This window comes from Carya illinoinensis, chromosome 6 (assembly GCF_018687715.1).
Source record: "Carya illinoinensis cultivar Pawnee chromosome 6, C.illinoinensisPawnee_v1, whole genome shotgun sequence".
NCBI lineage: Eukaryota > Viridiplantae > Streptophyta > Magnoliopsida > Fagales > Juglandaceae > Carya > Carya illinoinensis.
The window spans coordinates 18,024,768-18,039,226 of record NC_056757.1 but is presented as its reverse complement, the minus strand read 5'-3'; the positions used below and the strand labels follow the sequence as shown (position 1 = coordinate 18,039,226).

Below are 14,459 nucleotides of genomic sequence, written 5' to 3'. Positions count from 1 at the left end.
GTGGGCGTGCATTTAGGTGTGGTTGGAATAATTTCTGTGAGATAAGTCGATATGAAAATTAAATATAATATTATTAAAATATTAATTTTAATAATATAATTATTTTAAAATTTTAAAAAATTAAATTATTTATTATAAATAATATAAAATTTTTAAAAATTATAATAATTATATAAAATAAATTAAGACTTTTTGCATCTAAATTTTTCTTAAATCTCTTTTATTTTCATAATTTTTTTCAAGAACCATAAGCTTCACATACTATACATTTTATTTTTAAATTTATTTTTTTGAATTCTTTTTTTTAAATTAATGAAATTTTTTTATTTATTATCTATATATCAAATATTTGATAAAAGAAAAAAATTAAAAAAATTAAAAGAATATATAATATATTGTGTATAGACTTTTGTTTAAAAATTTTCTTTCCTCAATTCACCTATTTCAACTTTTCAAATTTTGAAACAAAATAAAATAAATAATTAAAACAAACTAAGCCTAGTCTTTATTTCACTCTCTCTTTCCCAATTTAGTGTAAGGCTTTCAAATCAGAATCGAGAAAAAAACGAAGGAAATAATGGCTTCGGGTTCGTCCAGAACCCTAATGGATTTCTTCAAACCAGCAGCAGCTGCTAAGCGCATCAAACTTTCATCCTCATCACCTGATTCAGCAGTCTGTAAATCAGTCACTGCGCATTGCCACTCCGAGTCCGAGTCTCACATCGACCACAGCTCCGAAGACGATACCACCCTAATCAATGGCCACCAAAAAGCCCGCATGGAATTCAACAGACTGCTAGCCAAAGCAAAGCTTAATCTCAAAATCTGTTCCCAGAAAGTCTACAAGGCCAAAGGTACACGCTACTTCTCCTCCTCCTTCGTCTTCTTCTTCCCCCTTTACTACAAACCGAAAAGAAAAAAATGAGATGCGGTTAATGTGGATTTGCAGCAGGTGAAGGTGACGGTGATGGTGATTATTTGAAATTGGCGGAACTGTTGGTGGAGGAGACGTGGTTGGAAGCTCTGCCGGGGGAACTTCAGAAGCCCTATTTCCTGAACCTCTGCAGGTTTCTGGAAACCGAGATGTGCTCTGGCATCCGTGTGCCCATATACCCGCCTCGCCACTTGATTTTTAATGCTCTCAACTCTACCCCTTTTGATACTGTCAAGGCTGTTGTTCTTGGACAGGATCCTTATCATGGACCCGGTCAAGCAATGGGCCTTTCATTCTCTGTTCCCGAAGGGATGAAGCTCCCTTCCAGCTTACTCAATATTTTTAAGGAACTGCACCAGGACCTCGGCTGTTCGGTCCCGTCGCATGGGAATCTACAGAAATGGGCTGTACAGGTGTCGACTGCAATCTTCTTAACAGCAGAGAGCTTGGATTTTTGGTTTCATTGAAACAAAACAACCTAATTCTCATAAAATTAAATTGTTTGCTAAGGGAAGGGAGCAGAGGGAATTGTTTGCTCAGCGCATTTGGCATCTTCTTAAAATGCAATACGTTTTTGCAGCTTCTTTCGGCTTTCCTCCCATTCATTATGAGGAACAACATACTATTTCTGTGCAAAAACATTTCACAATTTTGGAATTACATGCATGATTTTAGGACATAATAGCATCTTTTCAAAAAATTCATGAACTGATATATATTTTAATTGTGTTCTAGGGTGTTCTACTGCTCAATGCTGTTCTCACCGGTAAGGTTTCACATTTTATCAGAACCTCTCATGAACTTCATTGACATCTAATGATTCCAAAACTCTATCTTTCTGTTGCCTTTTCTGTCTAGAGCTTATGACAAATGTATATTCAGAAAAGCAGTTATCTTAAAAAATTTCAATTCGAGTCGTTTTACTTTGTATATCGACCTATTTAAGCAAAGGTGAAGCCAGTAATTTTCATTTAGGGGCTGGGATAGATCAGTTGAGTATCATGCTCTGAACCTTGACGGTTTTGATGATATTCAAGATAATTCAGGTTTACACTTCCATTGTTGTTGGCAACTTACAATTTTGGTTCCATGTAAATTCTAATCGTTACAAAATTTCATACGTGGTAACTGTATCACAGAAATCAACTAAGTCATAATCCACATGAAGTGGATGTGTAATGGCTTAACTTAACAGTCTTCTTAGTAACAATAGCTAACTTGAACAGGCTTAAAAGAATATGAAAGGGAGCTTCCACTGGTTGTAGTACGTACCTGGTGACTAAGATAATGCGCTGAGAAATTGAGAGAGGAAAATTAAGGTTTACCTAATATATAAGTCTCCCACTGGGGGTTCTTGTATTACATAATACTTCTTACTGGTGTTCTTTTTTATTTATTTATTTTTATTTTTATTTTGGTTGGGGGGGGGGGGGGGGGGGGTGTTAAAAGGGAATCGCTATACCTTTCATATATAATAATTTTTGGGGGATCCAAGTTTAGTTTCCTCACCCCTTTGTCAGGACAAACAACATGATGGTAATGGGTCACTTTGTAGACAAAAGCCATGGTCTCCAATTTGGATGTTGGGTGTCATTCCTGCATATGCACATGCTAAGGGTATGTGCTATCTAAACTATAAAACACCATTCTACAACTTAAGATAGACTTCATGCTCCTGAAACTCCACTGCCACAACATAATGACCTTATTGCTTAGATTGCTTTAGGCACTTGTAGATGTGTCTCAGGTTTTGGGGCCCCATGTTGTCATTCAATTGCCAAAAACTTGGCTCTTTGGAGAAATTGATGTTTCCTTTCATTACCATAAATAGATGCAATTTGGAACTTGTCATGTTGCTGACCTTGTGGATTTGTCAAGAAAAGCCAACCCATTTTGTAATATGGATTTGAATTTGAATAATGTTACAACAGACCATTTTTTCAACAATAAACATGATGTAGTTGAATTTCAACTTCCGTATTACTCACAATATTGGACTAGTTTTCTATTGAACCCGAGCTTCTTATTATTGTTATTATTATTTTTTGTAGAAGTTCTTTCTTTGTAACACTTATTTTGCTGCTTCCTCATTTTTTGTTTTTATTTGTTTCTTATTTTTGGCTTTGATTTTTGTATTCAGTTAGGAAACACCAGGCTAATTCTCATTCAAAGAAAGGATGGGAGCAATTTACTGATGCCGTTATTAAAACAATTTCACAAAAGAAGCAAGGAGTCATTTTTCTCCTTTGGGGGAACTCTGCTCAAGAGAAATCCAGGTACTACAATTTGTGGATCTTAGTTTTGCGTAGAACATAATTTTCTGAGAAAGGCATACAAAAACAAAACTGCTGTCCTTTCTCTATTGTTACTCACACTTCACGCATACACAAGCTTCCTGCCATGGGCTTGCGTACAAAAGCGAATGCTCAATAAATTATTCATTTGGATCTTCCCTTCAATTATTTTGCCTAAAAGGTACATCGGCGGAAAAATCTTGACACCTGTTGCAATGTTAAGTGTTCCCACAGTAACATGAATACCCTTGGCTTGTGCAATCTACTGGTCTATGTGCACAAGCCAATTCTTGTTATTAATCCTTCGGATGGAGACCAAAGTGATGAGTGGTAGGATTTGGTTTTCAGCCTTGTTGAGGCATTCAATTCCATGCTTTAGTGCTACTCAACCGAACTGCTTGGTGTTATCTGCAACTTGTGTTAGCTGGGATAATATGGTATTTTCAAACTAAAAAGGTGAATTATTTCTTTATTAACGTTGATTTCATTCTCTTGATAAATGAGGTCAGAAGAACTTGTGTTCTGTTGTTTTAGGCTTCAATTTCCTTGCACATAACAATTGGGAATTGCAGGGGCTCCCCTGGGAGGGGCCCCCGGAGGGGGGGGGGGGGGGGGGGGGGGGGGCGATATTGTGCTGATTATTTTTGCTGTGCATCTAATTAAAAGATGTTACCTAGGTTGATTGATGAGACTAAGCATCACATTCTCAAAGCAGCACACCCTTCTGGTTTGTCAGCAAACAGAGGCTTTTTTGGATGCAGGTAAGTTTAATTTAATGGTATACGAGAATGTTATTGGTTGTAGCTAATACTACTTGTTACCTTCATTTGAAGTATTGAGTTGCGGTGCATCCTACAGACTATACCAGTTAGTTTCTGTGCTGGCATAACTATTGGAGAAAGTACACCACTTTGCACCCTAAAACTATAAGGAATTTTGCACTCTGCACTCCAAACTATTAAATCTGATACATGATACATCGCACCCTCAAACTGTCAGAATTTACACTTTGTATCCTATGACTATTTAAAGAAATGAAAAATAATTGACATTGCCCGATTGACAGTCAGATCTTAATGGAGAATGCAAAGGTTTTGGTAGTTTGAGGGTACAAGTGTCATTGTCTTGTAGTTTTGGGTCCAAAATGTAAAACTCTTGATAGTTTAAGATGCAAAGTGTATTGATCCCATATTATTTAATCTTTTGGTATGTTCTTTTCCTCTCTGTATTTTTTTGTCTATATCTTGATTCAAGTTGAATAATATGAAAGTTCAGACTATTGGTGAGCATGACACCGTATTAGCCACACCGAGCGTACTTTTTGTATATATTTTTTTTCTACAATACGTTTTATGCAAAGTTTTAAGATAAAATTTCATATTTTCGTGAGCATGATACTGTATGAGCCTCACCAAGCTTACTTTTTGGTATTGGTTTCCTATAATTACATTTTATGCAAGTTTAAAGATACAAAATTACTTCGAATTTAGCTGCGTCAAGCTTACTTTTAAACGGGATAATGTCTTGTCATACATTTGTCTAATTATCTGGAGGGTATAAATCAGTTGCATGTACCAGAAACATATTATATACCAAGTTAATTTCTCATAACGTGGCAGGCATTTTTCTCGCACAAACAAGCTTTTGGAGCAAATGGGTGTTACCTCTATAGATTGGCAACTTTGACTTGGATGGGCCAACTTATATCCGAAAGTCTTTTTTGTGTTCGCTGAAATCCCTTTTGAGATGCACTAGTAAGACAATTTTTGGTTCTTCTGTCACGTAAATCCATTTTCCACAAGACCAGGGCTCTTCCAGTGGCTCCACCAGAAACAGCACACACATGACAAGAAGTCCTTGCCTGTTTCTAGATTGTATTTACTATTTACTCTAAAATGCTGATGTAGAAGCCCGCTGATTCACTTATAATGAAACGAAGTTTTCCTTCAGATTTAGAGCACTACAATATTTATGCAAAAAAAAAAAAAGATTTAGAGCACTACAAGTCTAGGCTTTTTAAGCTTGTAATTTAACAACAAATACTGGTATATTTCGTTTTGGTTAATATTAAACATAATTGTTAAATAGTGCACTGGCTATTGTTATTAATATTATTTTTGTTATTATTATTTTGATCAGTAAACAAGTTTTATTGATAGAAATAGTCAATAGTCCAAGTACACGTGATATGTACAAAAACCATACATTCATGATTGTCTAGATATACAAAGAAGTGATGGATGTTTAGGCTGGATTGGTTAGATAAAATTAAAAATCTTATCTCATTTAATCTCAACTCATCTTTACAATATTTTTAAATCTTCATTTAAAATATAATAAATAATTTAACTTTTTTAAATTTCAATACAAAATTAATATTAAAAAATTATATTATAACAATATTTTATTCATTATTATATAAAACATTTTATCTTATCTCATCTCATCTGTATAACTAAATGGGATTTCAGATTATTGAAATTTTTTGACTGACTAATGGAATAAGATGTTAAAAAAGAAAGTTAGAAGCTTTTCTATTGACCCCTCAACTCAAAATTTTTAGTTTTGTTCACTTTTAGAAAATTTTCATCTCATCTCATATTAATTATTATAATTTTTTCAGATTCTTATATAAAATAAAAAAAAATAATACAATTTTTTCAAATTTCAATATAAAAATAAAAAAAGTGATTTAATTTTTTAAAATTTTAATATAAAAATAATATTTTATTTAACTTTTAATTTTAATTTCAATTTATTTCATCTCATCTCTAAAAACAAATAATTTCCACCAAAGACAACTACTATAGACAAGTGGGGATCATCTTTCATATTGCTGAAATTTGCAAACTACCATTTATCCTCTCCAACTTTTTAGAACTAAACTATCCTTTTCAGCGAAGCCCAACCTAGACCAGTTCTAGCAAATAAATCATATCATAGGGTTGCAGCAACCAAGAAGTAAAATGATCCATAGTCTCCCTATTTTTCTTGTGCATGCAATACCAATTCATTATGATTTTATGGAGTTTCTTTAGGGTTTATCTATGATGAGGATCTTTCTTTAAGGAAACTATCCATACAAAGAAAGTTGCTTTTAGGGGTGTCTTATTCCAAATACTCTTGCATAGGAATGAGATTGTATTGTGCATAGTCAGACTTGTAGGATGAGTGAAGTGTTAACTTCCCTTTCTTTGAATGACTCTAAACAATCTCGTCTACCTCTCTCGATGATGTTCCATTGGGGGGAATCTAGTGAATGCATCTATCTCCCAATTGTGCAGTAGTGAAGAAAGTGACGTTCCATTGGGTGGGGAATCTACTGGATAGGTCTAAAAGATTTGCAATTGAGCCTTCTTGTGATTTTGCAATTCTATATACTCTTGTGTAGGCTTCCTTGAGGGTCTTGTCACCAAACCAAAGTGGATCACCTTGTCTCAAATTTTGAGAGCTATTGAGAAGTCTGTTTGGTGTTGATTGTGCAGATGAGATACAATGCTTATCTAAGAACATGAGGCCCGCAGTCTCTGCTTGGGATTTGATGCAACTTGAAGTATTGAGACATGCAACACAAGGTCACATACTTTCATTCGTGATAATAAATAGTGCACCTAACATGCATCTAATAGTATGGAGTGTTTGTAGTGGATATTGTTTTCTTTGAGCAATACATAATGTACCAGAATACCAATCTCAAAACATCCTAACGTCTCATTCATGTAAGCATACTCAAAAGTAACATCATTAGTTCAACCAGTCTTCAAAATAAATAGACATTGTACTAGAATTGGAACTCCTTAGTTACAGACTAAAAGATATCTAGTATATGCCAAGTTGCTTACGCAGCTTGATTATTAGTGCCAAAACCACATTAAAAAATTGAAGTATCATCCTCATTAATTCTTCGAGGCTTGTCCCTGATCTACTCGACATCATCCAATACGGGACACGATGCTCCACGGGCCTTGGCACAGTTCCGACTATTTCGGGGAGAATGATAATTGGGACTACCATAATAAGTAGGGGTGCTACCCACCCCCTACAGGGCGGGGTAGCCCCCCTTGCCTGCCGCCTCCGTTGTAGATTTTTTTCATGTCCCACGCTCCCAGAGTGTGGGTCCGAGGTACCCCATCCCGGATAACGGGGTGCGGGTTAGGGGGGTCAATCTGTTTGCCCCCCACCCCTACTGGGCCTTTGGCCCAAAACTGTGGCCCAGATACTGTTGAAATGGGTCTAAAATGGCCTAGAAACAGCTTCTGGGCCATTTTGGGCTCATAAAATTAGAAGGAAAAAAAAAAAAGTTAAAAAACCAAAGTAAAAAAAAAGTTACATGAATAAAAATAATATATACATGATACAAATTTACTAATTTAGAGCAAATGAACTAATGAAGTACTACCACAGACTACTAGTCTACTTTAATAAACTAATAATAATAACTAAGTTATTACAAAATTTTACGCTAAACAATTACAAAATTACAGACATAAAAGTGTTCAAGTGATATTGTATCAATATTACAAATATCTGAATATATAATACGTACAAATGATTCAAATTTCAATATTCTAAAGATACTAAGAGAGCTATTTGAGTCTTTGACTGTGACATTTGGGGCGGCCTTGGCAGGTAAACTTTTTATTAACTTATTGAGATTTGAGGCTTGAGTTGCACATATTCATATTTTACAATAAAAAAAATTATATAAATACAACAAAATCAACTAATGGCATACAAATTATAAATTGTACAAACCTATGTACTATGGAAAATGGCAAATTGGCAATGGTGGGTCTTTTAGCACGAAGTCATACTGTAGTGATGGTATATGTCTTTTGAGTCGTCTCATATGTTGCTACAACTATTAATACAAAAATTAATGCCAATGAAATCGAAATGATTATAAATAAATCAAAATAATAAAATGAAAACAACAATTACCAGGTGGTCCAGATCCAGGCTGATCACCACCCTCATCCTCATCGGTCTCCTTAAAATCTAAAACATCCAGAACATGAATATCCTTTCCTATTGTCCAACTCTGTGTGCATATCAATGCCTCCACATTTTTAGGAGACATTGAACTACGAAAATGAACCAATATGTGACCTCCAGTACTAAAGGTTGACTCTGAGGTAATGGTGCTAATAGAGATGACCAAAATACAACGAGCTATCTCAGAAAGGATGGAATATTTCTTTGCTGCCGCCTTCCACCATCCTAATATATCAAAATCATCATCTTGTTGAATATGATCCCTTGACAAATAGTTTTCTAACTCTGACTTTGCCTCTGTAGATTGACCTTGATGGATTAGTGTGAGATTATGTGAGAGGATCTTAGTCCATGCCAATCTATGCTTCTTTGTTGCCCCGGTGTCTAGAGGAGGCGTTGGGGTACGTGTAGGTGTAGTAGATGCAGTACCACCCTTAATTGCAGTAAATTCATCATACAATTTTGTCAAGTTATCTCAGGCCATATCACCAATAAGATCAGCCCATGCTTGATCGTGCGCAAGTCCCAAACCATATACCATGTCATCAATTTTCAGATAGGGATAAAGAATAACAATTACATATAACAAAATATTTAGTCTACTCAAATCTCCTCAATACTTGTCATATTTGACCCTCATGGTCAATGCCATCTCCCTCATCCATAGATTGGAACCTCTACACATGTCGTCTAATTCTTCTTTTATCCTATATATTTGTTGACAAAACTCATGAGATGTAGGGTACAAAGAATTAGATAACTTCAATGTGACCTTGTAAAAAAGTCCGATAAAATCAACAAAAGTAGAAACTATCTCTCAATTATCATCATTAGGCTTTCCTAATCCTCCGTGCTCATCAAAGTATTTGATATATTGAGTGTGTAACTCCCCGGTCTCGAGGGGGTCGGAGAGTTACCTCCTATCATATAAGCTCAAATTTCAACAATATAATTACAAACTCCAAATTCCCAATATCATATAGAAATTGTGATTCAAACTGATTTCTTCAATATAATTAATTTATCAAAATGTTAATTCATTATAACACAATAAAAGTTTTTAATAAACTTCGCCAATGCTTAATCCACCATTCATAAGTCATCTCACCCAATGCTTCAAAATCTGACCTTCAACTGATATATCCAACTATTTGAAAAATATTGTGAAGATAAGGGTGAATTATAAACAACTCAGTAAGCAAAGCACACGTATACTAGTGTGTACAACATGAACCTTTTCATAAAGCTTCATATGCAGGTAACAAAAACATTTCATTTTCACATGCAAATCTCAAAACATATTATTAGGAAAGAAAAACAGAGCGACATTTCAATCTTTTCATATTTAGAATAAAACAACTGTTCATAATAAAAAACACTTTGGCATAACATAACTGAACATTCTCATCTTATTATATCATATCGAATCGTATCATATCATATACCATGTTTAACCCCTGTGGTGAGGTTGTGTTATCCTCAATGGCCAAACCAGGTAATATCATATTGAGAAACTTTCATTTTTTTCAATTTTAGAGCCCTAAGTGTGCACATAGGAAATAACTCACAAAAGACCACTTTGCTTCTAAAGTTGGTGCACTCATATCATATCATATTATGTTGGTACCAACCATATCATGTGAGCTAGTATCATCATATCATAACCATATTCAGAATCAGAATGAAAGCATATAAGTATGCCAAAGGTTTTTCATATTTAGATCATATCAAATCACGTGTGGAATACATTCATATCATTTTCAAATGATCAATAACATATCCAAAACATTTCTTATCACATGTACGAAAATCTCGAATATCATATTCGCTCTTTTCCACATTTCAGAACATGTCAAATATTGCTCATGTCTACACTTTTCATGTCAAAAAAGCATTTTCTCCTTCATATAGATTTCATGAGTGAATGTAGAACACATAACTGAGGCCGATTTCACATTTTCTTTTCAAAACATAATGTGCACATTTTTACAAACCAACATTAGTTCATTTCTTAAACAAATCTAGTATAGGAATCCCGCTTACATGTACTTTTTAGCTTTTCTGAATCTTTCCACAATTGAGCTGAATGAAAACTAATCGACACTTATACGGAATACTAAATGTTACTAAACTTCTAAAAGGATTGCTAAAACTCTCCATCCACTTAAAACTCATACTACAAAAATAGCTTTGATAACCATTTAGTTATAAAAAATCTAATAAATACTATTATCATAAAAAATAATCTTAACTTATTATAATATAACTTTTATCAAAATATGGCGAAACAACTTAAATTCATTTCAAAAATTAACTTAATCATATTTAAAACTCATATCTCTTTATACGATTATTAAAATGATAATTTACTACTACTAACATATATTGTAGAGGAAATCATAAATTTCTTAAACAATAGCAGTTCATAAAATATATTTAATAATACTTATATTAAAAATCATCGTAAAATTCTAATCATATCTAATTTAAAACTATCCAAGATTTATTCCATATAATAGGCTTAAAGTACTTACAATTTACTACCAAAAATCAAATTATAAAAACATTAGCTACAAACTTGATTTCACAGAATATAAATGTGAAATCAGCACATTTAAAAATATAAGTTTTTTGAAACAAGGTACAATGAAGCTACTACGGGCAGCAAATAAAATAGTAAGTCCAAAATATGATATCTTCCGTAGATTAAAAGTAAGTGTGAAAACATAAACACGAATTTATTCTAACAACTTAAAAGACATGCATGAGTTTTACGTAAAATGCAAAACCAACAGGCTGTGCGATGGCGAACTCACCGAGAGAAAAGGCCGGGGATGATGGAAGCAGTAGCTGGACAAGATCGATGGTGTAAGGTGTGGTTGAGGAGCACCAAAGGGGCAACGAATGATGGACCCAGGGTTGCAACGACTGGCATTTTTTGGGCAAGTAATGACGACATCGTTGGACGTCACCATACCGTGGCTAGTGGTTGAGATGTCCATTCGGAAGGGTTGTTGATGGCTTTGGGGTGCTTTGTTTTGGGTGTATGAAAATAGAGGTTGGGTTGGGTTGTGCATGACGAAGTTTCAGTGGTGATTCTTGCTGCATGGTTGTGACAACGAAAAGGGCTGGGCTATTTTCAAGGAGTCTCTGACATGAAGTAGCGCCTTGCGAGGAGGATGGGGTTCCGTGGTTGAAGGAATTCACGCGTGGTGGCTTTGGGCAGCAGTAGCTCTTGGAGTGGTTGGGGTGTCGGCTTCTCAGCGTGGACTTCCTGTGGTGGCTCTCTGCTGTGGATAGAGGAGCCGTGGTTGCTGTGTTTTGTGTTGGGAGGTGTTTTCATGAACTGGAGGTAGGCGGCTTGGGGAGTTTTGGCCGTGATGAGGGGCTGCATGGTTGGTTCCTTCCTCTCGGTGCCGAGTTGTTTGCACACGGGCTGGGTGGTTGGCTATAGGAACTTGAGGAGCAAAAATGTTGATCTGAGAATAGGGAAAGGGATAAAAATGAGGGAGAGTATTTGAGAGAAATGAGGATGTGGGTAAGGGAAGGGAAAAACGGTTGGGGAAATCTTGGGGGTGCAGATATGAAAAAGCGTGAGAAGGGGGTGAAAACATTGGGGAAGGAAAGAGGGAGTAGAAATTATTGTGGGTGGGAGGGAAAAACATGGAAAGAAAAAGAGATCCCTTTCCTAAATGGTGTCTTTCACCAAAAGGATAAAATTTTCGCAGCTTGAGCCAAGTTATGGGCTTGGGTATTACAAAATATCTTCATCACTCGATAATTGAAAGGCTATCTTATATTCTTGGGCCGCCTCCAACATCAAGAAGGTCGAGTTTCATCTAGTAGGAACATCAGTATAAAGATCCTTCTTCGATGTTATGCCCGCAGTCTTCGCAGCAACTTTGAATTTTTCCAATCTAGAAGGAAAAGATCTCACAAATTTCACAGCCATTCTAACCTGTGCAACTGAGCCATTAACATCTTTCAACCCCCCAGTCATAATTAAATTCAAGATATGTGTAGTACATCTAACATGAAATATTCACCACCCAAGACTGTCTTCTTTGCTTCTCTGAGATAAGTCTTTAGATATCTTAATGCTACATCATTAGACGAGACATTATCAACCAAAACTATCAAAATATGTGCCAACCCACTCCTTTATTGTGGCCTCCAAGGCCTTCCCAATCGTTTCATTTTTGTGATTGATTATTTGACAAAACTTAATAATCTTTTTGTGAAGATTCCAATTAGAATCAACAAAATACACAGTCAAAGACATGTAATTCATATTTTGGATGGAAGTCTAAGTATCGGTAGTGAGGCAAACTACCAAACAAGCCAATTGGCCACTCAAAACATTTTTATCTTTTCTGTATATATTTTTAATATCCTTTGCCATTGTGGCAATAAGGAAGTGTAAATCTAGGTTCCAATTATTGGACAGTTCTTGGAACCCTCTCCCCTCTACAAACTGAAAAGGTAGCTCTCGTCTATGATAACCATATGAGCTAACTTTCTACTACACTTATTGGGATTATATTTTGTAAATCCCTTCAATGTCGGACCCCACTACTCTCACCCGCCATTTTTTATAGTCTAATATCTAGTCTAGATTGACTCTTCTCCTTATCTGAATATTGGACTCTTCTTGCATTGTTCCTCTAAATGGATCTTTAACTGGGATGTACCATATTTCCTATAGTGACATTGATAAAGGGTTAGAATTGCATAATTAAGTTGTTTAAATGAGTGATTTATTTTATCAAATAGGATTGAACACTTAATTATGCATCAAATTCTAATATTGAATGTCAAATTAATTGATGCCAATATTTTTACACATCAAAGTCTCATATTTGCCCTTGAAATACTTAAACTATAATATCATTTCATTTATATATTGTAGGGCATTTGTAGGGGACAACTGGTGCTTATTTAGAGCATTCCTCTACTGCTGAGAGGATGTTTGTGGAGCTGTGAACCTTTTCACAGTCTGGGTGACATCTAATCTTTTTCCTTTCTCTCTGTTTATTTTTCATGGTCTTTGATTATCTGCTCTTGTTTGTATGACTGGTTGGACTAGAGACCATACATCTTGACTGTTTAGGACAGAATCATTGACATCTTTTAGCTCTGCATCATCTTCTGTTAAATCATCTTTAGACATTGATAGCATCATGGCTGAAAATAAGCATCATGATAGGGAAGTGGAGAATCCAAACAGGATGCTTAGAGCATATCTTCAGCCTGTTAGGACTAGCACACCTTCTTGCATCATTTTACCTATTAATGCAAATGCTTTTAATTTCAAACCTGGGATGATTCCATTATTACCACACTTTCATGGTATGGAATCTGAAAACCCCTATTTGCATATCAAAGAGTTTGAAGAAGTGTGTTCCACATTCATGGATAGAACATGCACTGATGAGGTCATAAGATTGAAACTGTTTCATTTTCCTTAAAAGACAAGGCTAAGACATGGTTGAATTCTTTAAGACCTAGATCCATTGGGACTTGGTAAGAAATGCAAACTGAGTTTTTAAAGAAATTTTTTCCATGCATAGAACCAATGCTTTGAAAAGACAAATCATGAATTTTTGCCAAAAAGATGTGGAAACATTTTATCATTGTTGGGAACGATTCAAAGACCTTTTAAATGCATGTCCTCATTATGGATATGAGAATTGGAGGGTCATTAGTTTTTTTTATGAGGGGTTGCAACAAAAAATGAGACAATTTGTAGAAACCATGTGTAATGGAGCATTTTTTAACAAAGAACCTGAGGAAGCTTTTGAATATTTTGATTATCTAGCTGAAAATGCACAATCATGGGATACATCTAATGTTCATGATAAGTCGGAAAGTTCAAGGACAATTTCAAGGGGTGGGAAATATAATCTGAGAGAAGTAGATGATTTGAATGCTAGGTTGGCTATGATTTCTAAGAAATTAGAAACCATAGAACTGAAGAAAGTGAATGAAGTACAAGCTGTACCTCAGATTACCTTGAGCTGTAATATTTGTGAGGGCCAAGGCCATTCAACTAATGATTGCCCAACCATTCTAGCTTTTAAAGAAGTTCTTTTGGATCAATCTAATGCTGTTAATATGGTTGCTAAATCTTTTTCAGGTCCTTATTCCAACACCTACAATTCGGGATGGAGAAATCACCCTAATTTCAGTTGGAGAGGTGATCAAGCTGCTTTACCTGCACCCAACATAGCTGGTCC

General features: G+C 35.2%; 1 protein-coding gene across 6 annotated transcripts; it reads left to right on the top strand.

Moving 5' to 3' along the window:
* The first annotated feature begins 502 nt into the window (after window positions 1-502).
* LOC122314066 (uracil-DNA glycosylase, mitochondrial) lies at window positions 503-5,177 on the top strand. Of its 6 annotated transcripts, none has more exons than XR_006243588.1 (7): window positions 503-854; window positions 953-1,347; window positions 1,670-1,700; window positions 3,075-3,210; window positions 3,906-3,989; window positions 4,062-4,434; window positions 4,848-5,177. XR_006243588.1 is itself a non-coding variant. In XM_043129451.1 (6 exons), the coding sequence occupies exons 1-6, from the start codon at window positions 578-580 to the stop codon at window positions 4,912-4,914; spliced, it is 990 nt and encodes a 329-aa protein (XP_042985385.1). In that variant the 5' UTR covers window positions 504-577; the 3' UTR covers window positions 4,915-5,177. The 6 variants fall into 6 exon arrangements, 2 of the variants coding, with proteins under 2 accessions (XP_042985385.1, XP_042985384.1); XR_006243589.1 differs by having other exon boundaries at window positions 504-854; window positions 950-1,347; window positions 4,087-4,434; XR_006243587.1 differs by having other exon boundaries at window positions 504-854; window positions 950-1,347.
* Window positions 5,178-14,459: the final 9,282 nt, after the last annotated feature.